Raw genomic sequence first — 27,922 nt, forward strand, 5'->3', positions numbered from 1 at the left:
ACACCCTCCCCAGTCACGGGCACCCCAAAGGGGTGACAGGACCTTCCCACTTGTCCCCCATTATTGTGGTGACCCCAGGGTACCAGCACATCCATAGGACCGCAGGCGAGGTTATTAATTACAGTACAACCTTTATTAATACTGGAATCTTCACAGTGCATTCGTTACTTGTAGCAGTGACTATGGAAATTGGGGGGGGGCGGGGGGTGGGTGGGAAAGAGGGGAATTACCACCAAAAAAAAAAAAATTAAAAGAAAAGAGGGAATAAAAGAAAGAGAAAGAAACCTGGTGGAGGGACGGGGAGGGAGGGAAGCGGCGGCAGAGGCAGGAGCACAGAGGGGAAATAAATTAAAAAAAAAAAAAAAAAAAAAAAAAAGGACCAAGTTAACAACAGCACCAGAAAAGTTACTTCAGTCAAAAGACAGGTCGTTTTTTTTTTTTTTCCAAGGAATTTTCGTTTTCTGTACAAAATAAGAGACACCCCCCCCCTCCCCCAAACCCAAACATTTGTCACTTGGCATCAGCGGTTCTGGGCAGGAGGAGGGATGGGGGGGGACTAAATCATTATTTCTAAGGGGGAGGGAAAGGGGGGGGCTGCGATGCGACAGACAGCGGGGCGGCGGGGGGGGGGACTATGTACAGCGGGGAGGGCCAAGGGGGTTGTGCTTTCCTCCAGCCGCCGGCAGAAATCAGCTGCTTCGCTTTGGGTGGGGGGGTCTGGGTGAAACCCCCCCATCCCCCGGCCCCCCTCCTCCCAGCCAGGACCCTGTGCAGGGTCTGCGGGTGTTGAGGGAGAGGGAAGGGGTTTGGGGGAGGTTAGGAGGGTCCCCAGTGATCCCCAGGGGCAGGGGGGGGACAAAGAGGAGGTTCAGCATCCTCAGTCCCAGTGTCCCCACAAGTTGGAGGGGGCTGTAGTGCCTGTCCCCCCACCGTACCCCCGCCCTCTCACACACGCCGCCCCCCCCCACCTCCTCCCTGCTGCTTCTGACCCCCAAAATGGGGCTGAGCCATGCTGATCCCAAGCAGGCACCTGGGGCGGGGGACGGGGACAGGGCCCCCACTCCTGGTGCTGCTCCTGCTGTGGTCCCCACTGGCACCGTCCCCTTCTGCTGGGGCTGGGGACACCCGCCTGTGCCTGGGGGGGAGAGGGGGAGGGAAAAGAGAAATCAGAGATAAGAGGAAAAGAGAGAGGGAAAAAGGAAAAGAGAAAGAAAGGAGAAGAGAGAAAAAAGGGAAAAAAGGAAAGGAGAAAAAGAGGAAAAAAGACAGGAGGAGAAAAAAGAGGAAAGGAAGAGGAAAAGAAGAGGAAAAAGAAGAGACGGAAAAGAGAAGGAAAAGACTAGAAAAAGAGAAGAAACAAAGAAGAAAGAGGAAAAGAATAGAAGAAAATAGAAGAAAAAGAGGAAAAGGAAGAGGAAAAGAAGAGAAGAAAAAGAAGAAAAAGGAGAAGGAGAAAAAATGAGGAAAAGGAGAAGAAAAAGAGACAAATAAGAAAAGAATAAGAAAATAAGAGAAGAATAAGAGAAAAGGAGAAAAAGAGAAAAGGAGAAAAAAAGAAAAAGAAAAAGAAAAGAAAAAGAAAACAGAAAACAAAAAAAAGAGAAAAAGAGAGAACAAGTGAAGGAAAGGTGTAAGGAAAGGAAAGGGCTGGGAGGGGAGGAGGAGACAGAGGAGCAGAAAGCGGGGGGCAGCGAGGGAGGGGCAGGGGCAGCAGGTGCCGGCGGGTGGGGGGGGCTCCCGGGGAGGCGCAGTGGGTGCCCCCGGGGGGGTCCGTCGGCTATGGCAGGCGCGTCCCCGCTGGCCAGGGCGTCATCACGATATCCGCGGGGCCGACCTGTCGTTGGTGACGGTCCTGCGCAGGCGCACCCCGCGCCGGATGGCCACCAGCATGTCTTCGGCCGGGGGGTCCATGGAGGCTGCCGGAGGGGGTGCAGGTGTATCCTCACTGGGGCCGGACCCCTCGAGGGCGGTGGGGAAGGGGAACTGGCCTTCCCCCAGGGCATGGGCACCAGCTACCAGCTCACCAATCTTCTCTACCAAGCTGTGCCGGTTGGCAGCCAACTGTTGGTCCTCCTCTTCCTCAGCGGAGAGGTGCTGGCCGGCCCCGGGGTAGACGGAGATCTCCATGGCACCGCCGCCCCAGGCGGTGTTGGGAAGGCTCAGCCGCTTGGGCGAAGCTTTGGCAAAATCCAGAGGGTTTGGCGAGGCGTCGTCGGTGTAGAAGACGCACTCTTCGCTGCCGACCCGTGTGGGGCCAGCGTAGCCAGGGGAGTCGGGCACTGTGGGGGTCTTCACGGGGACGATGGGGGGTCGGATGGGGATGGGGCCAGCATTGGAGAGAGTACGGCGGACCGAGGGCTTGGTGGAGGGCGTGCGGCGGATGGTGGCCACCCCTGGGGTGGTGCCGGCTGGTAAGTTGGTGCCGGTGGGCAGCCCGGCAGTGGAGGCAGGACGCTTGGTCTGGATCATCCGCCGGTAGTTCTGGGCAATGTTGCTGTTGCGTGGGATGGTGGAGGACTTGTCGAAGTCGCTCTGGGGGTCACACTCCACGTCGCCATTCACCGAGTAGCAGTCGTAGTCAGAGCCTGGGGGGGGGTGGCAGTCAGCATGGCTGGGTGGGCGGTGGGTGGCCCAGCTGGCACTGTCAAGCCCAGCCACTACCTTCACAATGCAATCCCAGCCAGCCTGAACCAATGCCGTTGCAGCACGACCACAAGCAAACTCAACCGCCACCATTGCAACATAATCCCAACTGGCCCCAACCACTGCTGGCACACTATGCTCACCATCAAGCCCAACCATCACCATCAGAAGGCAACCACAAGCAAACCCAACCATCACCATCGGAAGGCAACCACAATCACCCCAACCATCACATTGAGATCACAACCAAACCCAACTGTCACCATCACAACACGATCACAACCAGCCCCAGCCACGACCATCACAACTGGCCTCAACCATCACTACCACATGGTCGTAGTCAAACCCAACCACTGCCATTGCAACGACCCCAACCACCACCATCACCATGTGATCACAGCCAAACTCCACCATCATGTGCTCACAACCAGCTCAGCCAACACGATCACAGCAAAACACGACTGTACCCCTGGTTACTTGATCTCCAACCGCCACCTCCACTGCCATCACCCACCGTTTCCACCTGTACCCAAATGCTGTGCACAAACACGTCACCACAAACCATCACCAACCACAGTTCACATGGTGCTACCTGTTATTGCACTGCCCAGCACAACTGTAGCCATCAAGACCCAACTAACACCCAACTAACCAGGAAACCTCATGGTTACCACATGGCACGATGCTTGTGCCGCATGCCAAACCCCCAACGCACACAATCATTAAATCTTCACCCCACCAGCTCCCATGTGACGTGACCACAACCCAATGCTACCGACACCCAGCGCAACACAGATGTATCCCGGGACCACCAAAGCCTCTGCCGTCCCCTTCCCCTCTCCAGGTGCCATTTCGGGTGGGCCCAGGTGCCCCTCGCTGCCATGGGGCGGGTACCTTGGGAAGGGATGGTGTCCTCGGAGCAGGAGGGGGTGGTGGTCTGCGTGCTGTAGCCGCTGGAGTACTGCAGTGAGTCCCGGCTGCTCTTCTGGTGCTCCAGGCTGAGCCCCCGGGTCAAGACCATGGCCAGGTCGCTGGCAGCAGGGGACACCTCCTCCCCATGCTGCAGGGGCAAGGGGGGTACTGTCAGCACCCTGGTTCCTCTCTTGGGAGCCCCCCAAAAGCCCACCACCTCTGTGGTTGCCCCGTCGGAGCCAGTACCTTGGCGGCAATCGTAGCTGGTGACATTCGGGGCCTGGGAGCATCCTCGCCGCCGATGCCCGAGTACCCACTGGCAGGCGAACCCATCTCGGCTTCCCGCAGGTGCTCCACACGGTCCTTGCGCCGCTGCAAGGTGGGGACCACCGGCTGGTCGTAGGGGCTGGCCTTGGACCAGTCCTGCAATGGGCAAGGCATGGGGTGACACCAGGGACACTGGGACCAGGAGCTGAAAGCAGGGCAGGACGGGAGGGGGCATGCACCAACATCCCCCCACCCTGAGCCGCTGGTGCTGTCTGGGATGCTCTGCCCCATGGGAGGGGCGGGATGGGGCGATCTGAGGGGCTGAACCCCACGAGGCGTGGGGGGACCCACGTGTGAAATGCAACCCTGGTGGGATGGGGGACAGCACCGAGGAGGGGAGGAGAGGAAGAGGAGGGTGCTGCTGCTGAAGGCTTCACCTTTCCGCCACCTGCCCATGCCCCAGCGGCGGAGCAAGAACTAACCGAGGTGGGGGAGCTGCACTCGCTAACCGACTGGCAGGTTTCGGAGGCCTCCGAGGACGCCGAGCTGGAGGACTTCTGCTGTGCCAGGAGGCCAAGCCGTGAGCCGGAGGGGGAGAGAAGAGGCAGTTAGCAAGCACAGCCATGACCCCTGGGTAGAGCAGCATCCCCAGCTGCCCCAGCCCACCCGGGTCCCCAGCCCATGGCAGCAGATGCGAGAAAGCAAGCAGGATCCGAGCCGGCAGCAGGGAGCACAGAGCCGGGGAGGTGCCGGCTGGCTGAAGCTGGGATGCTCAGCCCCAACCCTTCCCCCTGCTCAGCCCAAGCTCCGCAGAGCCAACAGTCATTTTGGGGAGCGGGGATGGTCCCCGCAGCCATGGCATTGGGATCCCTGGGCGCTCTCATCACCGTGAGCAGCGCCGGGTTGGCAATGCCAGGTTAGCATGGGCATGCCAACCCGGTGCAGGCAGTGCCAGGCAGCCCGGCGGCGCAGCCAGCACAAGGGATCGGGGGGGCGCCCAGAGCATCCTTGACACCAGGGAGGATGCAGGGCTAAGGGGAAGCTTTGCTCTGTGCTGCCTGCCAGGGGACTGGTACAAACTGGGTGTTATGGGGCTGGGTTGATTGGGAAATACCCTGTTCCCCTGGCACAGGGAGGGGATACCTGTGCCCCATCCCTGGGGGGGGGTCACAGATGAGGTTTCTGTGCACCATGGCCCATGGTGGCCCCGAGCAGGGCTGGCATCCCCCAATATTTCCAATATTTATCTCCTATGATGCCAATGCAGCTGGAAACACGCCTGGGGGTGGGTCCCATCACATCCACACTGGACCCTTGTGTTGCGCCCAGCAGCACCCACCCATTCTACAGAAGGGAACACTGAGGCACGGGGGGGCAGCGGCAGCACTGACCCCCTCCGTACCTGGCTGGTGATGTCCGAGGGCATGGGGGAAGGCGGTTTGGAGTAAGTAGCATCCTGAGAGATGAAGCCGGAGTCGTGGGAGGAGACGCTGGAGAGGCGGGTGGTGGCGGCGGGGGGCTGCGCCAGGCTGCGGTAGCGATAGGTGGAACTGGGTGAGCAGGTCTGAGCCCCGCCGGGCCACGCCATGCCACCCTTGGCACTGCTAACGCTGCTGGGGGGGTGCCGGGGGGGGATGGGGACACGCCGGAGGGGAGGACAAAGGAAGGAAAAGAGAGTTTAAGATGGAGGTTCGGAGGTGGCGGGGTCCCCGGGCAGCAAGCCCAGCACCCTACCCCACACCCCAACCTGGGGAAACTGAGGCACACTGTCTGTTTCCCTTCTGGGTTCCCCCAGTGGCAGGGGACAGGCTGAGCAACACGGCAAAGGTGACATGTTTGCCCCCAGACCCCCCCTGCACAGCTCACATTGTCCCCAAAACCCAGAGGACATGCCAGGCACCCGTCCTGCCCCATAGGTCTACCAGCCCTGACCCCGCACCCATCCCAGTGCACCAAGACCAGTTCCTCCACATTACTGGGGACCAGCTGGCCTTGATGTGCACCTTGTGAGCATCCCCAAGGGCCGTAAGCATCATTAGCCCCCTGGGGCTAACAAAGGGGGCTGGATTTCCAGGCAGCGTTAGGCAGGGACCCCACCCCACCATACCTGCACATGCTGGACTTGCGGGAGCTGGAGCTGCTGGGCGAGGATGGGGGGGTCTGGTAGGACCAGCTGTAGTCAGAACCCTTCAGGTCCTTGATCACCTGCAGGAAGGATGGGGTTTAGGCCCCCCAAAGATGCTCCCCCACTCCCCTGTCCCCGCCTTTTATTGCCCCCCCCCGCTGACCTGCTCGCTGGCGGGGGGCAATTTGTGGGGCTCAGCAGTGAGCACCACCAGGTCCTCGATGATGCCCTGCAGGTGGGTGATCTCTCCCAGCATGGTGAGCTCCCCATTCTGCGGCCAAGAAAAGGGGGAGCATCAGCACCCATCAGGCGGCAGCAACCTCCCCCGCTGCCGCAACCCCCTCCCGGCCCCCCCGGCGCTCACCACCACGGGCTGCAGGAAGGTGATGAAGGTGCAGAAACGACCCCGCTCCTCGATGAGGGCTTTGCGGACTGCCTGCTTCTCTGTCTCCTCCAGCAGCAGGTACATGTCGTTGACATCCTGCAGCGCGTTGTCCAGCTGGGGTTGCAGGTCCCCCTTCCCTGCAAGACGGGGGTACCATCAGCACTGGGTTCCTCTGACACCCCCCCCCCGCCCCCCGCAATGTGCTGGGGGTCCCGTGGCCAAACCAAGGCCACCCCCTGGCTCCGGCTGGGAGACATCACCCCATCCTCACGTCCCAGAGGGTACTATGGGTTGCCCCCCTCTCCGTGCTGGTATCCCAGGAGTGTCCGGGAGCACCCTCACCCCACGGCAGCCCCGGGGAGGTGGGGCTTCTTTGCCACCCCATCCTCATCCCTGGCACTTGGGACCAGAGGACCCGCTGGGGTGCCACTGCTAAACTAAGCTAAAAGCCGGGGGGGGGGGCACAGGGAGTGGATGGATGGACGGACAGATGGATGGACTGAGGCAGCCCCAGGGAGACCAGGCAGGAGTGGAGCAGACGAGGAAGCAGAGAGGGGGCCGGGAGGGGTGTGGAGGGGGGGGCAGCGGTTCACTTACCAAGCAGCTCTACAGGAAGGATGTGGAGGGGAGGGAAGAGAGAAGGAGACAGAGAAAACGTGTGAAAAGAGGCCGAGGGCCGGGACGCGCGCCCCTGCCTCCCCGCCACCCCCCAGGCCATGCTGGCACCCCCCTTTCTGTGAGGGGGGCAGTGGGACCCCCTTGGTGCCTACCCCCACCCTGGTTAGCAGCCAGGATGTCACATCTGGGATGCCCGCCCTGGCCGGGGGTGCCATGGAGGGGCTGGTGGGGGCACCTCCCCCCCCGGGAGACCCCCCCCTCACCTTTGCGAGCCTTTTTCTGGAGCTTGAGGGTGTCGGAGGATTTTTTCTTGATCTCGTGGCGGGCTCGCTTGTACTCTGGGGGCACAGAAGTGCTGTCAGAGGGGACCCCCCCCAGCTGATGGGCACAGCCCCCGCAGGACAGATCCAGCTCGGCCCAGCCGTACCTTTCGCATGGTCCTTGTCCAGCTGGTTGGCAGTTTTCTTCCAGTCCTCAATCCTGTCCTGCAAAGGGTTTATCAGGCTCTCCATGAGGGCGCTGGAGCAGGGAGAGAGAGGCAGAGAGTGTGGGAGAGCGCTGGAGCTGGGTTGGGGCGGAGCTGTGCCCCCCACCCTGGGCCCAGCTGACATCCAGCATCTCCTTCTTCAGAGAGAGAGGGAGGGCTGAGCCCGGCCAACTCATGTCACCAATGCCCTGGGGACGCTTACTTGGTGAACTGCCGGAGCTTCGCCTCGATGCTGCGGTGCCGCATGCACATGCGGGTCAGCGCGGAGCCGATGTCCCTCGTGGCACCTGGGGGGGGGGGGGGAGCGAAACACTGCTAATGAGGGGCAGGGGACACCCTCACACTAGTACCAGCCCAGTTTGTATACTGGGACCAGGCTGGCTCACAGCGGGGACAACCAGTGCTGGGATGCCTTGGGCTTTGGGAACACTTTGGGTCAGAGGTAGCTCACTTTTTCCCCCGATAAATCCACTTAATAAATAAATCAACATCCACTAACTAGTAAATAAAGCACTAAATATCCCTTCCCACGGCTTCGAAATGAAAACCTGCTCCCGTTTTTTTCCCAGTTTGTCTCAAATCCAGCGCTGGGGTGGGGCCAGGGAAGCGGGGGGTGAGGTACTGTGCAGCCGGCCAGGCATGTACCGAGAAACCAGCCAGCCGGGAGCAAGCAGCTCCAGGACCTGCTTCCCTCCCCGGCTCCATGCCAGGCAGCCGGCTGCGTCCCTCACCTCCAAGCATGATCCCGAGTGCATAAAAAGGGAGTGAGAGCTCCCTGGGGAGATAGTTGCCAGCAGTGGAAAGCTGGAGCGTCCCTTTCTGGTGAACCCACTGTTAACTCTGAAGCCTAAGGATGGCCACATGGTGGCAGTGCTGCTGGCAAATCTCAGGAAAAGCAGCAACCCGAAATCCCTGAGCGCAGGCTAGGGAGTGATATTCTGCCTTTCTCTCCCAAAAAAGCCTCCAGAGACACCTCCCACCCCTTGCAGGAGTTTTGGGCACCCCCCCCAGCACCCCAGTGCTGCAGAAACAGGGGAGCCTGTGTGTGGAGGGCCGTCTCCTCCTGTGCTGGGGTATTCTCCTAATCCTGCTCCTAATGCTCTTATGCTGGCTCCTGCTGTTCCTAATCCGATTCCCCTGCGCGCTCAGGCGCCTCGTGTGAGGCCGCCAGCCGGCCCCCACCCAGTGCCTTGCCTCAGTTTCCCCATGCCACTGCTCTGCCTCCCCCCCCCCCCCCCAAAAAGCAGGGACATCCAGTGGTGTCCCCGAGATGCCACCACCTGGCACAGCACTACAGGGTGGCCCCCCATGATGCCAACTCCCGTGGTGCTGGTCACCGGCTGTACCCAGCACCCCCCACTGTGTCCCCCACTCCTCGCTTTTGGTGCCCGGGCTGGAGGGTTGCTGGGGGAGCCCCTAATCTCCCTGGTGCAGTGGGCCAGTGGGTTTGGAGGCAAAGCTGATCCCAGCTCAAGCTGCTGCCTCCTTCTCCTCCTCCTCCTTCTCCTCCTCCTCCTCCTCCCCGTGCCACTCCAGATGGCCTGGATGCTGCCAGTCTGCAAACCAGCCCGGGACCATCTGCTTGGCAGAAACCGAGCGGTGGGAAGTGGCTCCTTGCCACCACTGGGCACCTGGAGAGGGTCTGGGGGTCTGGCCCCCCCACCCCATAGCAGCGCAGTAGGGTGCCCCACCTGCAGCCTCAGCTCTTCACGTCACCTCCCCGGTGGGTTGGGGTTCATCCCCGAAGCAGTCGAGCATGGGCTCCTGCATCTCCCTCCATCTAATCCCCCTTCCCCAGAGCCCCCTGGCGCAGCCAAGACCCCCCCTGGGCACCTCCCAGGTGGGTGCAGGGGACAAGGGGCACCGGGAGAGCGGCACAACCCCAGATCTGGGTGCATCCCGGGGGGGCAGAGATGGGTGCAGGGGACCACAGCACGAGGCTGCACCACCCTGAATCTCCCCGCAAGCAAACCAGCCCCACCAGAAGATGCCAGTGAGGTGCCCACCTCACCCGCTCCCCAGCCTCAGCTGCACCCCATCTTTCCAACCCTGCTTCCCAGGGGATGCTCCATCTCAGGGTGGGGACAGGTTGAACATGTCTCCATGGATGGTGGAGCTGCTGCTTGAAGCCCACCCAGCCCACAGGGGACACTCGCCACCCATCCCCCTGCCCGGCCAAACCTGGGGACACCCATCCCTGGGTGGGGAGGACCCTACCTCGGGTGTTGGTAGCCATGTCGGCCACTTTCTGGAAGGCATCCAGGAAGGCGACTGCGGCCAGCACCGTGGTCCTGGGGCGGAGAGAGCGAGGGGGGAGCTCAGCGGGCGCTGGGCACCCCGAGATTTGCCTGTAGTGGGGGAGGGGGTGTCCCTTGTGTCCCTCCCCTGGCCACTCACCTGAGCTGGGAGTGCAGCTTGGTGGCCTTCGAGTTGAAATCCTCCCAGATGGGGTAGGAGCTCTGCAAGGAGGGAAGGGGACGGTGAGAGCCAGAGCCCCTCGCCCCCCCCGCGCCCCCTCCCCAGGCAAGGCAAATCCCCCCTTCACCACTACGGAGACATGGGGCAGCTCGGAGACATGGGGCAGCTCGGTGGCCATGCCTGGCTGGGTGTGGCTTCTCTGGTGGCTAATAAAGGCTGAGCACAACCCTTTTGCCCTCCTGGGTTTTACCCTTTCCAGTCTGGCCACACAACCTCGTAGACCAGGGAGACCTTGGGATTTTGGGTGATCTCTTCCTCAAAGGGGTCAAAGCAGCTTATGGGTTTGGAAATTTGAGGGGAGGAAAGGAGCTGGTGCACAGGCAAACTTTGAGACCCCAGCCAGCAGCAGAGCAGAGCACCCCAGCGCCTGTGGCCTCCCCCAAAGCAGCAATGGCCAAAACCACCATCATGGAGGGCTCCAGCCCCACAGTGGGTAGCCCCAGTTCCCGGCTCCCCTGAGCCCACGAGGACTGACGGGGCAGGAGGGAAGGTCTGGGGTCCCCCCAGCCCTGAATGGAGCAGTTGTGTGGGGACAAGGACAGGTCACAGGTGCTGGGGGGCCACCCCAGTGCTATCCTGGCCAGGCCATCCTGATGCCACCCCATTGAGGCTATCCCAGCAAGACCAGTCCCAGTGCCCTGGTGGTGAGGCCATCTCAGCGCTGTCCCAGTGAGGCCAGTCCTGGCAAGAGCAGTCCCAGCGGCGTCTTGGAGATGCCAGTCCCAGTAAGACCATCCTGGTGCCATCCCAGCGAGGCCAGTCCCAGTAATGCTGGCTCCAGTGCCATCCCACCAAGGCCAGTCCTGGTGCCATCCCAGCAAATCCATATGGCGAGGCCATCCCAGTGCCACCATCCAAGCAAGGCCAGTCAGTGTTGTCCTGGTGAGGTTAATCCTGGTGCCATCTTGGCGAGGCCATCCCAGTGCCAGCCTGGCACAGCCAGTCCCAGTGCCACCATGCCAGTGAGGCTATCCAGGTGCCACGATCCCGGCGAGGTCATCCTGGTGCCATCCCAGCAAGGCTGCTCCCAGTGCCACCATCCCAGCAAAGCCATGCCAGTGAGGCCAGTCCTAGTGCCACCATCCTGGCGAGGTCATCCTGGTGCCATCCCAGCAAGGCTGCTCCCAGTGCCACCATCCCAGCAAAGCCATGCCAGTGAGGCCAGTCCTAGTGCCACCATCCTGGCGAGGTCATCCTGGTGCCATCCCAGCAAGGCTGCTCCCAGTGCCACCATCCCAGCAAAGCCATACCAGTGAGGCCAGTCCTAGTGCCACCATCCTGGTGATGCCATGCTGGTGCTGCCATCCTGGCGAGGCCAGTCCCGGTGCTGTCATCCTGGTGAGGCCATCCTGGTGCCACCATCTGATGGCAGTGCTGGGGGCTTGCAAACTCCCCTAGGGTGGCCACCAGGCTGGGACATGGGCACCGGAGCCAGCTTTGCAGGATGTGGGTCACTGCACATCCCCGTGAGCCCAGCTTGGTGGCACCTCTGGGGACAGAGTTTGCACTGAGGGGGCACAGGACCAGCCCAGCGTTCTTTTTTGGGGACCACAAAAGCCCCAAGTTCCTCACGAGCCAGCAAGGAAGGGGTTTGAGGATGCCACTTCATGTGCCACTTGTGGTAGTGCCCTGGCTCGGGGCCATGAGTTCCCAGGGACTGCCATCGCTGGAGGGCAGGGCCACCATCCCAGGGCCACCTTCACCCAGCCACCCCAGCTAGGGCGAGTGGAGGATCCCCCCAAATGAGGGGGCAGGTCATGATGCCCCCAGCCCCCCATGGTACTGGGCAGGAAGAAGATGGGGATGAGGAGAACAGGGACAAGGACATGCCAAGGTCACCCAGGGACACCAAGCATGCTGGAAGAGAGGCAACAGGAATGAAGCTGGCTTGGGAACGCCGCTGGCTCGGGGACTGCCACCAGGCTTTGCTGCCCAAGTCCTCCCCAACACAGGCTGAGGCGCGCCGAAAAGCCACCCACCACCGAAATAAGGTCCCTTTGCCCCTGCGTCCTGGCTGCTGGACCCTAAGCACATTGCTGCTGTTGAATGCCATCAGCTCTTTGGGCAAGGGGTTATTTTTCCTGGTCCCCCAGCACACATGCCAGGACACCCACATGGCTGGGAGATGGGGACAGGGACGAGGATGATGCATCCTTAGGGGCCACCAGCGCTGGGCCGGGGCTGTGGAGGGTACAAGCCAAGCATGGTGGGCCTTTTTTCTTCTTCTTTATTATGTTTTTCTCATCTTTCCTACCTACGAATGCCATGAAAATGAATCCAGCCCAGTTTCCTGGGGCACGCAGGCATGGGACACCACGGTGAGGGGCTCCCGGCCCAACCATGTCCCGATGGGGCTGGGCACGTTGCTGTGTGGCCGTGCTGGCACCAGCCGGGGCGGTGATGGCTCCGGACTGCCTCATCCCCTCCGCAGCCCCAGTGGGGGGAATGGGGAAACTGAGGCACGGGCTGTCCCCACCTCCACCCTGGGGGCGTGGGGCTCAGCGGGGTTGCCAGGAGGGGGTGGCTGGGCTGAAGGTATCTGGGCGGGCTGATCACCCCGGCACCCTTCCCCACCAGCCCGGGCCCCCACCGCGCTGGGGCTGGTGCCTGGAGAGAGCAGGGATTTTTTTCCCTCAAGGGCTTTTCTCCCAGCCCCGAGCCAGAGTCCAGCCCCACAGAGCCACCACCACCCCTCGAAGGGGTTAACCTCCTTCTCAGCAAGGCTTTTATTTTTTTTTTATCCCCCCCTCCCCTGCTTTGGCAATGACAGCATTGTCTGGACTGGGCTGCCGCAAGAAGAGAGGAAGAGGAGGAGAAGGAGGAGGAGGAGGAGGAGGAAGAGAGCTTTTGCCTTCCAAAAACGACTGGGGCTAAACCCCAACACTGGCACTGACAGTGGGAATTTCAGCCCCCCAAGATGAAGAAACCCGGCTGGTCCCTTCCTCCCCGCTCAGCCCCCAGATAAAAATGCCCCCCAGCATTTTTTATTTATTTTTTTTGAAATGAAAACAAACAAAAAAAAGGCTTTTTTTTTTTTTTTAAACATGGCCCCATCCCGCTCCCAGGGAGGGTGGAGGCGATGTCCCCTCCCTGGGTTGGGAAATGGGATCAAGGAGCCGGGGGACCTTTTTGTTCCATTGGTGCAAACCCCAGCAGGTCAGGCAGAAATCCAAGCTGGGGAGCAGAGGGTGGCGGGGGCAACGCGATGCCCAAAACAGGCGGCAATGCCTGATGTGGGGCCAGCGGTACCTGACGTGGGGCAGTAATGCCTGGTCTGTGATACCCAACGTGGGGCTCCAGTACCCAACCTGGGGCTCCGGTACCCAAGGATGGATACGGGGCTGATATGGGGTTCCAATCCCCAGCATGGGGAGTCCGATGCCCAACGCAGGGCCCTGATGCCCAATATGGGGTTGATGTGGGGTTCCGGCACCCAGTGCCAGGCTCTGACTCCCAAAGTGGGGCCCCGATGCCCGATGTGGGGCTCTGACACCCGATGATGGACACGGGCTTGATATGGGGCTGTGAGCCCCAGCGTGGGGCTCCGATACCTGGTGACGGATATAGGGCTGATGCGGGGCTGCGATCCCCAGCACGGGGGGGTCCGATGCCCAACGCAGGACCCCGATATGGGATTGATGGGGGGGGGGTTCCGGCACCCAGTGCCAGGCTCCGACACCCGATGTGGGGCCCCGCCACCGGACGCGGGGCTTGATGTGGGGCTCCGATACCCGACACGGGGCCGCGATACACACCCCGAGGCCGGACAGCAGAGCCCCGGTAACCCGCGGCGGGGTCCGGAACGGCGAAGCGGGGGCTGCCCGGGATGGGGTGGGGGTGCGGGGGGAGCGCTGTCACGACAGCGGATCAGGGGGGCGGCGAGGGGCGAGGGGTGGGATCCCTACCTTCATATCGTTGATGATGGCTTGGAAGAGGCCGCCGAGGGCTCCGCACTCCTTCTCCGCCGTCTCCATCGCGGTGCTGGGGCAGCCCGGGGCGGGCGGCGCCGCCGGGGGAGGCCGCGGCGGCGGGCCAGGCTCAGCGGCGGCGGGGGGCGGGCGGCGCCCGGGCGGCGGCGGCGGCGGCGGCGGCGGGGCGGCGGAGCGGCGGGGGGGGGGGCCGGGCGGGGCACGGCGAGGTGCATCGCCCCCCCCCTTTCCCCGGGGGTTTAGCGGACCCGCCGCCCCCCTTAAAAGTAGAAAGCCGCCCCCCCCCCCGACTCCCGCCCTCCCTGGCAGCCGAGCGGAGAACGGAGCGCGGAGCGGAGAACGGAGCGGAGAGGAGCGGGGCGCGGAAAACGGCACCCCGGGGCGGCGGCGGCGGCGGCGGGGGCGGAGCGGGGCGGGATCGGTGCGGCACATGCGCCGCCCGCCACGGGGCCGGGCCGGGCCGGGCCGGGCCGGGGGGGGGCTGGGGTGAAGCGAGGGGGGGCGCTGCGAGGGGGAAGCCCGAGGGATGCGAGGGGGGCAGCAGCGGGCACCCGGGGCCAGGCCCGGTGGCGCTCGGGGATACGCTGGGAGCTGCTGCGGGGGGAGGAGCAGCTCCGGGAGCCCCAGGGCTGCAGTGAAGGGAGCCCCGAGGGATGGTCGGGAATGCTGGGACTGGGGTGCAGCCCCTGGGTTTGCTCACAGAGCAGGAGATGCTCTTGGGGTGTTGGGTGGGGATCGGGAGAGCCTCGGGGTGCACTCGGGGATGCTGGGCCTGGGGTAAGCATCGGGACCGCTACGGGATGCTTGGGGGCAGCCCCAGACCCCTGGAGATGCGTGTGGGGGATGCTGCCTCCAGGCCAGGGCTCCCTTTAGCCTCTCCAAGGGCTGTTTGACCCCCACCGCCTGCCTTACCTGGGGAAGGCGCATGCCTACGTGTGCTGCGGGCAAGCACCTTGATGCAGGCTGAAGTTTAACGCCCTCCGGGGTGATTATACAGCAGCTCTGAAACATCTTAAGGCACTCGATTACCAGAGAGCCGTGGGAAATGTGCGGCCTGCCAGCAGACAAGCCCTTCTCCGTAGCTATCCCGAGGCCCCATCCCCAGCCTCCTGGGATCTGAGGGTGCCGGGCTGAGCCCCAACAGACCTTGCTGCACCTCACGGTGAAACGATGCTCAGTTGGGGCTCAGGGCTCAGCCTGAGCCGCCTATTCCCCCTCCTGCCAGAAAAGCAGCCCCGATCCCCTGCCGGCGATGCCCCAGCAGCACTGCTCTGCTCTGGCCGGCGCTGGTCAAGAGCCACCCATAAGGAAATGATTACGGCTCGGCACTCCGGCAACCGGCTGGAATTTCTCCCCATAAACCCTGTCCCTCGGTGTGGAAAGAGGCCACTCAGCGGTGGGGAGCCCAGCAGGAGCCATGCGCAGAGCTCTGGGGCCTGCAGCAGCCCCAGCACACACCGGCAATAACCTGGCAGTGGTTGGGGACAGGCAGCAGGGATGCCCCTGGCACCCCGAGCGGTCGGCAGGCTTGGGAAGCCACTGTTCACCCATCCTGAAGGGCTGGATGTTAAAATTAACCCACCGTGACTGGGTTTGGAAAGCCCTTTCCCAGGAATGACAGGAATGTCTTTATCCCGGCCAAAGCAGCATCGGTGCGGGGCTGTTCAGGGAACCCACAGCCAGAGCCCGGCTCTGCTGTAAACAGGCCAAGAGCCATAAAAACTCCACAAATTCCTCCAACCCCCCTTTCCCCGGCATCAGGTGAGGGCCTGAAATGTGCCAGGGATGCAACGGTGACCCCCCCGAACTGCAGCAGCCCGGCACGTGCTGGCAGTGACGGTCCCTCAGTGCTGTGAGACGGGGCAAAGGCAGTGCCGACGGCTGCTCGGGGCCAGGAAAATGCCTGTCACCGCACTGTGGTTTCGTGACCGTGGCCTGGAAGAATTTTGGCGGTGGTTTTTTTTCCTGCTGGGAAGAGGAGCAGCAGGAGAAGCCCTGCTCACTGGCGAGCCAACGTGGCAGGGCTGGGCCAGCCCAGGTCTCAGGGTCGAGCAAGATGCTCCATGCCATCCCCTGCTCTTGCCCTTTTTTTGGCCCCCCTTGGGACTGGATCCATGATGGGGAGCCCAGCTACGAGGAATGGGCTGCTCTGCATCGCTCGTTTATTTTATCGTGGGGAGCTTAAGTTAGGAACAAAGAATCGAGTCTGGGGCTGGGTGCGATGGGGGTCTCCGCTGCCCCCCGTGCCCCCCGGTGCCGGCTGGGAGTTAAGGCTGCGCTGCCGTCCGTGCCAAGAGCTGGGGGCTCGGGGAGGGTGTGTGGATGCGGGGAGGGGGCTGAGCACCACGCACAAGAGTGTGAGTCCCTGGGTGAGATGCTGCAGGCAACCTCCAGCATGGCCTTGGAGCCAGAGGGTGGAAGTCGGGGTGGCGGGAGGCGGCCGGTGGCCCTGCGTGCTTGTTTTCCAGGGCAGGAGGCCAGGGGTTGCTCCCGTCTTCCCTTCCCCTCCGGTCTTGCTGGCAGGAGGCTGGGTGCTCAGCTGACAGTCACGGGGAAGGCATTAGCAAAGCAAAGGGGAGTTTCCTCGCCCTATTGCAAGAGAAGACAAGGTGCTTTCCCCTGGCCCTCTCCTCCTGCAACCCTTCCCCACGTCCCCACATCGCCCATGGGAGAAGCCGGCACAGCCTGAGGGTCCCCCACCATCCACAAGCACAGTGGGGAGAAAAACCAGCCCTGCGCCGAGCGCTCGCCCATCTCCCTCTGCCATTAAACCCACCAGATCCGCCGGCGGCCAGCAGACCAGTGTCCCCGTCCCCTGGTCCGCGTCCCCTGGTCCCTGCCCCAGCAACCGTGCGCACCCGTGGCTGCCACAGGGATGCTCAGAGGACCACCCGCCGGTCCAGCTGCTCTGCCCGCCCAGCTCGCTGGTGTCTTGCTTCCAGGTGCTTGTTTTGGACCTTCTCAAAGTGTTGCAGCAGTTCCGTGTAGTCAATGTTGGAGGCTGATGCCCTCTTGAAGCCGGCACTCGGTTTGGTGCTGTCCCTGCAGGGAGTGAGCAGAGAGTGAGGGCAGGAAGGGGCAGGAGATGGCTGTACCCAGGGCATCCATCACAGGCAGCACCAAGTGCTTGTCCTGAAGAAGCTGAGCCCAGCACATCCTAGTGATGCTGGTGCCCCATGAAACACCCCCAAAGACCCACTTCCCTCCCCCAAAGGCATGAGACGGAGCCCAAGAAGTCCTGGGACAAGAGAGAGGGGACAAGGGACATTTTCCTCAGCACCCTGGCCCCCAGAGGGGCGGTTTAATCCCTGCAACATGGATACTCCCCCCGTCCCAACCCATTCCAGCCAAAAGCAGCAAGACTGGCCAGAAAGGATGCCAGCACCTCGGTTTCCCTGCCTGGTTTTACGAGCAAGCAAAAAATATCCATGTGCTATGGCACAGAGGAGGGCTGGTGGCAGTGGGGACAGCTCTGGCGGATGAGCACCCATGGCTGGAGCCCTAGGGAGCCCACAAATGGGGCTTTTAGTGTTCGTCCCCCGGAGCTGTCCCCATGCAAGGCGGAGGGGACGCACCAGCCATGGGATGCCCATTGGGTGACAGGGGGGAGCCCACAGAAGGATAGCAGGCGGCTCTCGAGGCTCTGGCGTCCCCCCAGGGAGGGGGCAGCTGGGGCTGGCCTGTTATGAAAGTCGGCTTCAGTGTTTGAAGGAATGTAGGTCAGAGTTAATCAGATGCTCAGGCCGTCTGACAGCTCCGGTTGCTTGAAAAAAACCCGCTGCCGGGGTTAGAAGGGGGGGAAAAAAGGAGGGGAGAAGCACGTGCAGCCCCCGCCTCCGCCCCCCCAATTAAAATCAGTGCCGGGTTGTGGGTACGAACTCAGCGCCGGAGGCCAGGAGGGATAAAAGCCAGCCCAGGGGAGCAGTTAAAAGCCAAGGAGTGGTGGCAGTGGGGGGTTAATTCAGAAACCTGCCCATCTTGGGAGCTCTTCTTTTTGTTCCCAGGGCTTTGCAGAGGCAGACCCAGCTTTATCATCAACGCCCGCCCCAGCTCATTAGCTGAGGGCTGGAGAGCAAATCCCACCACTGGTGTTTTAATGAGCGGTGCCCCTGGGCCGGGAGCACGAGGATTTCGGCTGGTCCCCAGGGAGATGCTGCTCTTGGACATCACTGCTCATGGCTCCCCGAAGGCCAGGGGTGGGGATGCAGCAGCTAGCCCCAGGCGTGCATGGGTGTTGGGGTCCTTTTGGGTGCCATGAAGGCTGTCCGGGCTGCAGGGGAGATGCTTTGGGAGCACCCCCCGGCTGCCGGAGTCTTTCTCCATATAAACCTCCTTCCCAGCTCTGCTCGTTTCCATAGCGACCCCACAAGTGAAATTTTCCATCCCGGATGCCAAATGCCTGTGGATGAGGCAGAGCCCTCCCAGGGTTACCAAATATAGACACCGCCCCCCCCCCCCCCCCCCCCGAGCCAACGCTCTCAGCCACGGGGCAAGGAGCAGCCGTGGCCGCAAAGGAGCTCGGGGGTGAAAGGCAGAGCATGGGGCTGAGTCTGGGATCGTGGGGATGCTCGGCCATGGCCCGGGGGGGATGATGTCGGGGTCTGTCCCCACAGCACTTACGCAGTCTGCATGAGCTCAGGGTTGGGCACGCACTGGAGGCGGTGGGAGAGGAGCTGGAAGGCACTGCTCTGGGGCAGCAGCATCAGCAGGCCATAGAGAGCCTTGATCAGGTAGGGGTTGTTCTTCACATCCAGCAGCTGCAGGCGAAGATCTGGAAGAGGAGAGCAAGAGGATGGGGAGGCGAGTAAAATGCATTTCACCTTCAGCAGGTTCCTCCCAACCCCTCTGATGGTCCTGGGGAGGCTGGCACCAGCACCCGCATGGCACCAGCAGCCTCTCCCCTTCCATTAACTCATCCATCTTTGTGTCCCTCACAGGCCAGAAGCCCCTCTCCTTGCCACAGCCCCCAGCTGCCAGCTAGAGAAGGGGGCAGCGGCTCCCCAGTCTCCCATCCCTGCTACCGCTCATCCCTGAGTCCGTCCATGCTGTCTGCCTGAGGACACATGTGCAACATGAGATTGCTCCTCAGCTTCTGCAGAATTAGCAGAAATATCCACCCTGAGGTATCACATGTCAGGAAGGCTGGGTGACACCCTCCTGGGGATCCTCTCTGCTCAGCCCTGATGGTGTTGGGCCTCGGTGTTGCTCAGCAGAGGGGAAACCACCCTCCTGCTCCATCCCTCATGGTGCTCGTGGCCGGAAGGGTCTTCTGGAGCCCTACAGACAACTGAGGTCCCACCTGGGGCAGCCCAGGGAATGGGGCAAGAGGTCCCTGCCCCAGCATCTCACCTTCTGGTTGCCACTAGCACCTCTGGTGTCTCCCAGCAAAGGGAGCTGTGCCCAGGGATGCTGCTCGATGGGGGACATGTCTGTCCCCTACCCCGAGACTCAGAGATTAAGGCAAGCCCAGTGGGGAACCCTCAAGGAATAATTTGGGGCTGTGGAAAACAACAACAGACACGTGGGTGCCTCACATAGTGGGAAAGTCATCCTCGGGATGAAGCACAGGGTTCCATGGGAGGCAGTGTGACTGAAGGACAGCCTACATCTCCATTGCCCAGCTGCTCTAACCCTCTTCCCCCCAGATATTCTCCAGCCCTGGACCTATATAGGTCCCCCCCTCAAAGTCCTTTCCAGGACATTTCCCAACACCCTCAATGCCCAGCTCCACCTCCAGGGAGAAGGAGCCCAGGGGCAACCAAATGCCATCACAAGAAATCCCCTGCAGCCACAGGTCACCCTGCCACGTTCTGCCCCACCACCACCACCCCGGCTCCCACTGCCACGTTCCCGAGCCCCTGGCCAGGCCCTGGCTGCGTTACCCAACTGGGGGGACCCACACTGCTGGGGCTGGGAGGCCAGATCTGGGTAGAGTAGCAGCTCTGTTTTTTTAGGGCTTAATTCTCCATTTCCAGAAAAGACCACCTTTTTTCTTGCTAAGGGTCCCAGCAGCACCCACGATGCCACCCCATGCATCCAAGGGCGGCATACATGGCTCCCCTCATCTGACACCCTACCCACACCCTGCCCCCCCATCATTCCCCCATCCTTTTGTTTCGTGCCAACTTCGCTCGCTCCCTTAACCTATATCTGGGGGGCAAGCTGCCCCCCTCCCTGGTGCTGCCAGCACACCCGTTCCCAGCGGGCAGCTCCAGTGCTGGGCAAACCTCCCGGCAAGAAGTCTCATAACTTCTGCTCTATTTATTCGTGCGGCGGCTGCCGCTTGCGATGAAGGAGTGGGGAGGGGGACAAGCCTGGGGTGGGGGAGCACCGCGCGTCGCCCCTTCCCCACGCAGGGTTTTCTCCTTACATGTGAATATGGGGCACTCCATGAGCTGCACCAGCTTGTCCACCTCGGTGAGGAAATCCACGGTGACCTCCAGATCCCCGCTGGATGTGGCCGTTAAGGATGTTACTTTGGAAAAGGGTGGCCCGGCAGCAGCAGACGGCTCGCCCGGGTGATGCCTGGAGTAGACCGTGGCTCTGCCAAACTATCCCTGCATTCCCAGCTCCTGCGGGAAGTGAGCAGGCAGGGCTGAAAGGTCTGCAGGGCGGCCAAGGGATGATGACAGGAAACAGGACAAGCAGGCAGGGATGGGGGAAAAGGCAGGCTGCCCAAAAAGCCAGCAGCTTGCCTAGCTAGAGAGCAGGCAGGAAGATGGTGCAAGGGAGGGCACTTGCTTTTACCCCCCTGGCCCATGGGGATGGCATGGAAGTGATGCTGAGCGCTCCCATCCCCCAGGAGAAATGCCGGCGTGCACCAGGAAGGGAACCGCAGCATGTTATTAAGCTTTCTCGTATGGAAAGCTACTCAGGGAGGCTCGGGGTTTGCCGGCCCATGAAAGTAATCATTCTGCTGCAGGCAGATGGTGAGTTCACCGGGAACTGCACTGCGTCGGGTGCTGCCTGCTCCTCATCAGGCCAGGAGGCCAAAGCCTTCATCTTCCTGGGAGGAAGAGGTTGCTGAGGAGCCTCCCCTCCTGGGCAGGAGAAGGTCAGGGCTCAGCCAGCACACGCTTTCCTCTTTTTACACCACAAAAAATGAGGACGACACAAGGGGAAGGGAGCTGGCGCGCGCCCAGCACTGGCTGCCCTGCCCTCCCATTGTGGGGACGCCGCCCCGGTAATGATGGGCTGTGGGCAGGAGGCTGGGCTGGCCCGCAGGGTGACCTTTGTGGCCACAGAGGGACCAGGGACCAGCCCGGGCATTGGCCTCGCAGAAAGCCCTCAAAGGATACAATTTCTGGATGAGGTCGTATGCATGCTTGTAGTTCTGGGTAAGGAAGCAGAGGGACACAGTTGTCACTGGGTTATGACACCAGGACCGGTACAGGCAGCAGAAGAGGTTACGGCTTTCCTGGGGAAAGAGTGAGCCATTGGGGTTGGGTCACCAGCGGGACCAAGGACATGGCACAGAGAGCCCCGGGTCCCTGACAGCAACCCGTCAGGCTGGCAAGTGCCACCGAGACACGAAGGGACGTTTCTGGACCCACCAAGTCCACCTGGCACTGGCATGAGCCCACCAGCCTTGGGAGATGGAGACCAGGCGGGCTTTGGGGTGGCAGCGTGATGGGGTGGCCCTCAGGGGTGCTGCATCCACTGCAGGACGAGGGTCTGGAGGACAGCCACTGTCCCACCCAAGGGGATACCACTGCATTACTGGCCTTCAGCATGAGGAGGAGGAAAAGTGTTCCTCCCTCTCCCCGCCTTGCTTGGATGTCGCTGGTGCTGGTGGCAGCTGCTTGGCAAACTCCACGGGCGCGTTCCAGGCAGGGACAGCTGAGGGACCGGCGGGCTCTGCTCTCGCTGTCCCCTGGCCCCTGGCCCGTGTTGGGGCGGAGGGTGGGAGATGGCAGCTGCTCGAGGGCTCGGGGAGTCAATTCCCATCCCAGGGCAGAAAAGCAAGAGTTGGGCACGTCCTCCAAGCCCCCCTCAACTCCTCAAGAGTGGAGGAACAAAGGGGCCGCCCTGGGCGCCCCAGCTCCAGCCCTGGGACCTGCCAGGTGGGGACCGAGCAGCAAGACATGTCCCCAGGTGGCTGTCAGGTCCCCCCCACCCCCATTATGTGCCCCAGCAGCTGAGCCTGCTCCCGCTGCCCATACCGGGGTCTTCAGGTCCTTGAGTTGGTTCCTCAGCTGGAAAAGCTCGGAGGATGTCAGCAGGATGGTGTTCAGGGTGTGCACCATGGTAGAGGCGAACTTGAGGTCCTCTTCCCGAAGCAGTATGTCTGCCATGGAGTGGAAGATGTTTTCTGCATTCAGAAGTAGACAAAGCTGCCTGCGTATCACAGAGGAGAGAAACCGGAGCAGAAGGATGGTTAATGAGCGCAGCCAAGACCCTGATCTGAGCCTGCACATCACCCCCTTCCTACAGAGAGGACCAGGGTGACAGATACGGGTGCACCAGAGGTTGGGCGAGTATGGTGGCACCAGAAGGGAGATGCTGTGGGGCAATACCAGGCTCTGCATTTGGAGGGTGCAGCTATTCACAGCAGGGCAAGGCCAAAAAAACCAGCTGAGCTAAGACACATCCCCAGTCATGCTGCTCTGGGACCTCACCAGCACTCACCACCATGGCTTGTTGCCACCTCAAGCCTTCCAGTGACTTTCCTCGAGACATTTCAGCCTTGCTTTCCACCCTGACAACTGCAGGGAGCGTGCAGCAGTGTGGTTACAGATAGCATGTGATGACTCGGTTAGACCAGTATCCCCCCAGCACCAGTGAACTGGTAGGCCACCAGGACAAACGGCTCCCTCCCAGCACTGTGCAAGTCGGGAGTCCTGGAGACAGAGGCTGCCTTTCCTCTACAACCCTCCTTTCCTCCAGTAACCTGCCCTGTTGCTCTTTGAACTCCTCCACACTCCAGCTCCCAGGAAATCCAGTGCCAAAGAGCTCTGGAGCTCTGGCCGGTGAAGCTGGAAGATGCCTCTGCTTCACTGGACAACCCACTGGCAGCACTCTCCCCAAAACATGGCATAGCCAGCGCCACGGCCCATTCTGATATGCCTAGCTAGGCCCGTCGGGTCACGGCAGGAATGTTCTGCTTAACAAACCTTGGGGCATTCTCAAGGTTTTCAACATTTTAGACCAGAGACCAAAAACCAGATTTTTTTTTTTTTTTCTTCTGTGTTTGTTTGTATTTGGGGATTTCCTGTTTTTCTCCGGGCTCCTGTCTTCTTGGGCGGTTTGTCTGAGGACACCTGAAACGCTGCCCAGCACCAGCTCAGCTCTATGGTGCCTGCACCAGGGAGACCCGGGGGAGCCTACCCAGCTTCTCCTGAAACTGGGATGCTCACCGGGTCCCCATATCTCCGCCACGGGCTGATGGGGAACCTCAGCACTGGGGGAGATGCTGCCATTCTCCAGAGCTCCTCTGCTTTCCCCAACTCCTACCAAGCACCGTTCCCCACCAGACAATCTCAGCTGGCAACTGAATCCCCCCCTGGAGGCATTTCAGAAGGGTTTAGGAGGCAAAACAAGGAGGACCTGCTTTGGCAGCTGGATGGGAGGCATTTGCTAGCTGCTCAGTTTGGCTGGGAGGTGGGAGGCACACCTAAACTCCCCCCCCGCCCCAGTCACGTTTTCACTTCCTGGGGTGAGGAAGAGGAAGGAGGTGAGTTTCCAGCCCCTGTCCCTGCAGGTAAGAACCAATGGAAGACTATATGGCTATAGGAAGATACCGAAGACCATACCCTAAAGCCTCGTGGTTTAGGGACACAGGAAGCAGACGGGGAATGAAGAAACGGATTTTGCCTCCTCAACACATGGAGGAAGAAACCCCTCATCTTCCTCCTACCTCCTCATCCTGCCAAGCAACCCATCCCCTCTTCGCCCAGCCCCAGCTCCTCTCCATCAGCAGTTCCCGCATCCCGCGTGGCCGCCACCGGACAATGCGATGCTCTGTGCGGGCTTTTACGTAACCCAACCCAGCAATCGCCCTGGACCCAGTTAAAATGGAATGGGCCGTGATAAATAAGCTCATTTATCCCAATTATTCTTACGTAACTGGCTGCATTCATGGGGATGAAAACGCTTCCCCGCTTGGACGCAGGCTGGCTGGAGGAGGGAAAGCGATGGGAAAGCGAAGCATCGAGGGAGGGAAGGGGAAGGCAGAGGCTTTTAGTCCAGCCTGATGGAGCCAAAAGCAAATCAATAGCTCAGCATTGCAGGCAGGATCCAGTCACCACCAGCTGTGGCAAAGGAAGCCCAGCCTGGGCAGGTCCAAGCCCAGCCCAGGAGTGACCTGGCTCCATCCTATGCTTCTCCACTAAGAGGGGATAACTGGATGCCCCATCCTTGCCAAGCTTCTTCCAGCAGCTGTGCTGGGCACTCAGGACTATGAAGTGGGATGATTTACTGTGCCCAAAGAAAGGACGGGTCCTCCAGGGACAAACACTGGGATAGTTTTACCCCCAATTGCAAAGTGCCTGGTATGCTGGTACAGCCGGAGACTAGCTCTTCTGCTCGTGGCTGGCGGGGAGCCGGTGTTTTACACCTTCCAGGCAGAAAGGCTAAGAAAAGAGCTCAAACAAGCTCAGCCAAATCAAAACCAGCACCAGCGAGCGTTGAGGGCAATTCAGCGACCTCCGAAGCTGCCCTCGTCCACCCATGGCAAGGACGTCGGTTGGGTCCCCCCCTCTGCTGCTCCTCAATGGAAAAGGAGGGCTCTTGCTTTCCATAAATAGGAGCTCTGACATTTGGCTGGCTAACGCCATGCTCCCAGCGAGCAGGGGACTGAATGCGAGCCGCTTTCTAATTTCAGGCCTGGTTTAGATTAGCAGGGAAGGGTTGCGTTTGTTCCCCCTCCTTTCAGTGGCACTGGAAAACTGGAAACCATTGGGGTGTTAAAGGAGCAGCCGTGCAGAGTCCGTGGCCCCCTCTTCGAAGCTGTGTCACCCCCCGCGGATCCTGCCCCACCTGGGCACCATCCCCTCCAGCTGCCCCCAGGCTCTCTGGGAACCACCAGCAGAATGAGTTTGCCAGTGCTCAGCAGCCTCCCCTGATGCAACCAGAGACCCCCAAACTACCCCCCCCCCCAAAGCCCCTTGGTCAGCACATCCCAAAAGTGGTCCCCAAAGGAGGGGACAACTGGCCGACCACGCAGCTGCTGGCCTTGGTGACAGCAGCCAGCAGCTGAGCCCAACCGATAGCGCTGGGCGGCTGCCGGTGGGATGGGAGGGGGTCCCCTGGAGCCGATCCCCTGGGAGGCTTCAATGGCATGAGGGGAACGTGAGGCTGGCTGGGAGGAGGCAGGGGATGGGGCTGTACAGGGGACAGGTGGCTTCAAACTAAGCAGGCAGCAGCCGAGATGCTGGAGGGGCGGCTGCAGCAGGGGACAGGGCAGAGGGGACAGTGAGCGGGAGCCACACCCCTTATATGTACACCCCAGACATACACACCCCATAAATACGTATCTCCCCCAGATATATACATCCTATAAATATGTGTATATATATACACACCCCTTAAATATATACAGCCTACAAATATATACACCCCATAAATATAAATATATACACCCCAGCTGTAAGACTTCAAACCCCAGTTACTAACAGGGCTGGCTGTGGCTCACCCATCCATCCACCTGCCCACGTTTTGATGCGACGATGGAAGGAACCAGCTAATCCCCCCTAAAGCATCATCCCAGGGAGATGCCTCTCCCCGGGACTCTGCCTGTACCTCCACGGGTGACACATGCATCCCCTTGCCCGTTCCCTTGCCCACAGGGACCCAGCAAGTCCCCAGGGAGCTCCCAGTGTGGCAGAGGAGGGGAAGAAGCATCCCTGGGGAGGCAGCAGCCGCAGAGCATCACCGCACCGTTAGGCAGCCATTGGTGCAGGCACACTGCCGTGATAATGAAGTGTGGTATTTAGGCCATTAAAATTTAACTCCTTAAATTAAAAGGGTTATTCAAGCCTTTCCAATGGAGCAAAGGAACGTGGCTGCGGGCAGATGGGAGGCAGTGCCTGCCTGCAGCATGGCGATGGGGGACACCCCCTCCCTGCCCATTGCCTCAGATGGGGCTGAGCCACGGCGGGGCTCCCAAGGGACCCAGTGGGTCACCTCCAGCCCCTGCCATGAGGACAGGACCCTGCCCTTCCCCTAGCCTAAAGGACCCCTCGGCAAGACAATGCTGGCCAAGGGAAGAGCTATGGAGGTCACCATGAGCTTTGCATCGCCGTGCCACCCCAGGGTCCCCTTGCGTCCCTGAGCTGCGCCCTGGCTGCACCCCATTAAGCACCACAGCCCCCACTGATTCGGCAGTCACCGAGTTGCCAGCGCAGTGATGTCAATTGTGACGAATTCCCATCATGCTAACGATCAGTGGGGCGGGATGGGGTAGCCATGTATGGGGGCAAGCCGAAAGCCCCGGGGCAGGGAGCTGCTGTGGGGCCGTGTGCCGGAGCCCGGGGGACGTCAGAGCGATGGGGCAGCTTCAGAGCCACATCTCCAATTAAGGGCAAGCCCCGGCATCCCTCCCAGCCCTCTTGCTGTGACAGCTCGATGCCTGGAAACCCAGCTAATCTAAACATCATCGTTTCAGGGAGCTGTCGCAGCTCCCATCCCACCCGCTCACCCCTTTAACCGCTTCAGCCCCGTCCCCTGCCCTGAGCCACCATGCAGGAACGGAGTGGTAGAGGGTTGGGGCAGCCTGATGCTTGCTTGAAGGGGGTGAGAGTTTGCTTTTCCATAAAATTAAAAAAAAAAAACCAACACAGATGAAATCCAGCCCCGCTGCAGATGGAGACACCGTCCTCTCCGCTGGGACCTGCAGGGAGCCATGGCAGGGAGAGCTGCTGGCCCCCCTCCTGTCACCCGGCCATGCTGAGCACCGTCCCGCTGTGTTCAATTAAACAGGTGCTTCTTCATTAAGCACCAGTGATTTGCTTTATTAGCTCTGGGTATACATGGGGCCCCAAGCAGGGAGGGGATTGTGTCTCGTTCCACTTCCAGCAACTGGGACAGAGCCCGAGTTGGGGAAGGAGCCGGCCGAGGTTGGGGGGAGCGATGGTCCGAGGGGCTCTGCCCTGCTTTTCAGCTTGCAGGGCCAGACCACCGCCTCTCCTGCGGCTGTGAGGAGGGCAGAGCCCCTCCGTCCTTCCTCCCCACCTCCTCTTCCTCTGCTCCCTTCCTCTCTCCTCCCCAAGGCTTTCTGCCACCGTTCCTCCCTGTGCCAGGTTCCCCGTGAGATGCCCTGGCTCAACCTGACTGCCCGGGGGGACCCACAGCCCCTGCGATGCCCAGCGCAGCCCTGTCCCCCTGAAATCCTCCTGCCAGGAAAAGCAGCATCCCCAGCCCAGCCCAGCAGCTGGGATCTGTTAGGAATGTGCAGAGGAAGCACAGATAAAATTAGGATGGGAAGAGGAGAGGGAGAAGAAAGTGGGGAAGGCAGGAGGATGCCTTTCCCCTGTCTTTCCCCACCACGGCGGTGAAGAAAATCCCAGTCCTCCATTTTTCTCCTGCCCATTGCCGAATCCAGGCTCCGGAGCTGCTCCTCTGGGCAAGGGAAACCATGGCAACCCCAGCAGCTCCCGCTTTCAAAATTCATAGCGTTTAATGTAAGGGATTGTGAAGGGTTTGGGAAGGTTAGGAGCAGTGGGGCTCCTTCTGCAGGAGGCAGGGCTGGGAAGGAGAGGAACCCTCTGCCTGCTCCATCTCCTCTCTCCCAGCCATCCGTTCCCATCTCAAAGCATGCCTTCGCTGGCATGTTTCCCAAACGAGCTCAGGACCTTGTCAAGAGACAGAAAGGACCCAGTGGGGTCTGTCTCCTGGGGATGGGCTTGCAGGCGCTGAGATGGAGCAAGATACATGGCAGAGCATCAGCATTTGCTGGGCGTGGGAAGCTGTAAAGTACAACCTGGCCAAAGAAAGCCCTGGAGAGCACAGACAAGTCCTTGGGAAGGTCAGGTCTGGAGCCGTCATGACTCGCCCCAGGTAAGCAAAGAGCCTGCTTGAGCCAGAAAGACAACGTGAGCAAAACCAGGACTAATGCCTCCTTCTTCACGCGCCTTTTGGAC

General features: G+C 61.0%; 2 protein-coding genes across 4 annotated transcripts in view; both read right to left on the minus strand.

Moving 5' to 3' along the window:
- Nucleotides 1–107: 107 nt before the first annotated feature.
- Nucleotides 108–14,004, minus strand: MTSS2 (MTSS I-BAR domain containing 2). 3 transcript variants are annotated; one of them, XM_052797346.1, is made up of 14 exons: nucleotides 13,821–14,004; nucleotides 9,835–9,896; nucleotides 9,655–9,728; nucleotides 7,640–7,724; nucleotides 7,378–7,469; nucleotides 7,214–7,288; nucleotides 6,312–6,469; nucleotides 6,111–6,218; nucleotides 5,930–6,027; nucleotides 5,225–5,351; nucleotides 4,305–4,379; nucleotides 3,802–3,978; nucleotides 3,538–3,703; nucleotides 108–2,585 (listed from the first exon to the last, which is right to left on the minus strand). In XM_052797346.1, exons 1-14 carry the CDS (start codon nucleotides 13,887–13,889, stop codon nucleotides 1,813–1,815), a joined length of 2,139 nt encoding a protein of 712 aa, XP_052653306.1. In that variant the 5' UTR covers nucleotides 13,890–14,004; the 3' UTR covers nucleotides 108–1,812. The 3 variants fall into 3 exon arrangements, with proteins under 3 accessions (XP_052653306.1, XP_052653305.1, XP_052653304.1); XM_052797345.1 differs by having other exon boundaries at nucleotides 5,225–5,432; XM_052797344.1 differs by having other exon boundaries at nucleotides 5,225–5,435; nucleotides 13,821–14,003.
- A 1,985-nt stretch (nucleotides 14,005–15,989) lies between these two features.
- The window catches only part of VAC14 (VAC14 component of PIKFYVE complex), a 65,716-nt gene continuing 53,783 nt past the window's right edge, over nucleotides 15,990–27,922 (minus strand). The window contains exons 15-19 of the mRNA XM_052796518.1: nucleotides 22,007–22,181; nucleotides 21,143–21,261; nucleotides 20,215–20,294; nucleotides 18,465–18,615; nucleotides 15,990–16,886 (exon numbers count right to left, since the gene is read on the minus strand). Of these exons, the coding sequence (XP_052652478.1) occupies nucleotides 16,724–16,886; nucleotides 18,465–18,615; nucleotides 20,215–20,294; nucleotides 21,143–21,261; nucleotides 22,007–22,181 (688 nt within the window). The 3' untranslated portion in view covers nucleotides 15,990–16,723. The remainder of the gene's footprint in view (nucleotides 16,887–18,464; nucleotides 18,616–20,214; nucleotides 20,295–21,142; nucleotides 21,262–22,006; nucleotides 22,182–27,922) is intronic.

Source organism: Harpia harpyja, chromosome 9 (genome assembly GCF_026419915.1).
Source record: "Harpia harpyja isolate bHarHar1 chromosome 9, bHarHar1 primary haplotype, whole genome shotgun sequence".
Taxonomy (NCBI): Eukaryota; Metazoa; Chordata; class Aves; order Accipitriformes; family Accipitridae; genus Harpia; species Harpia harpyja.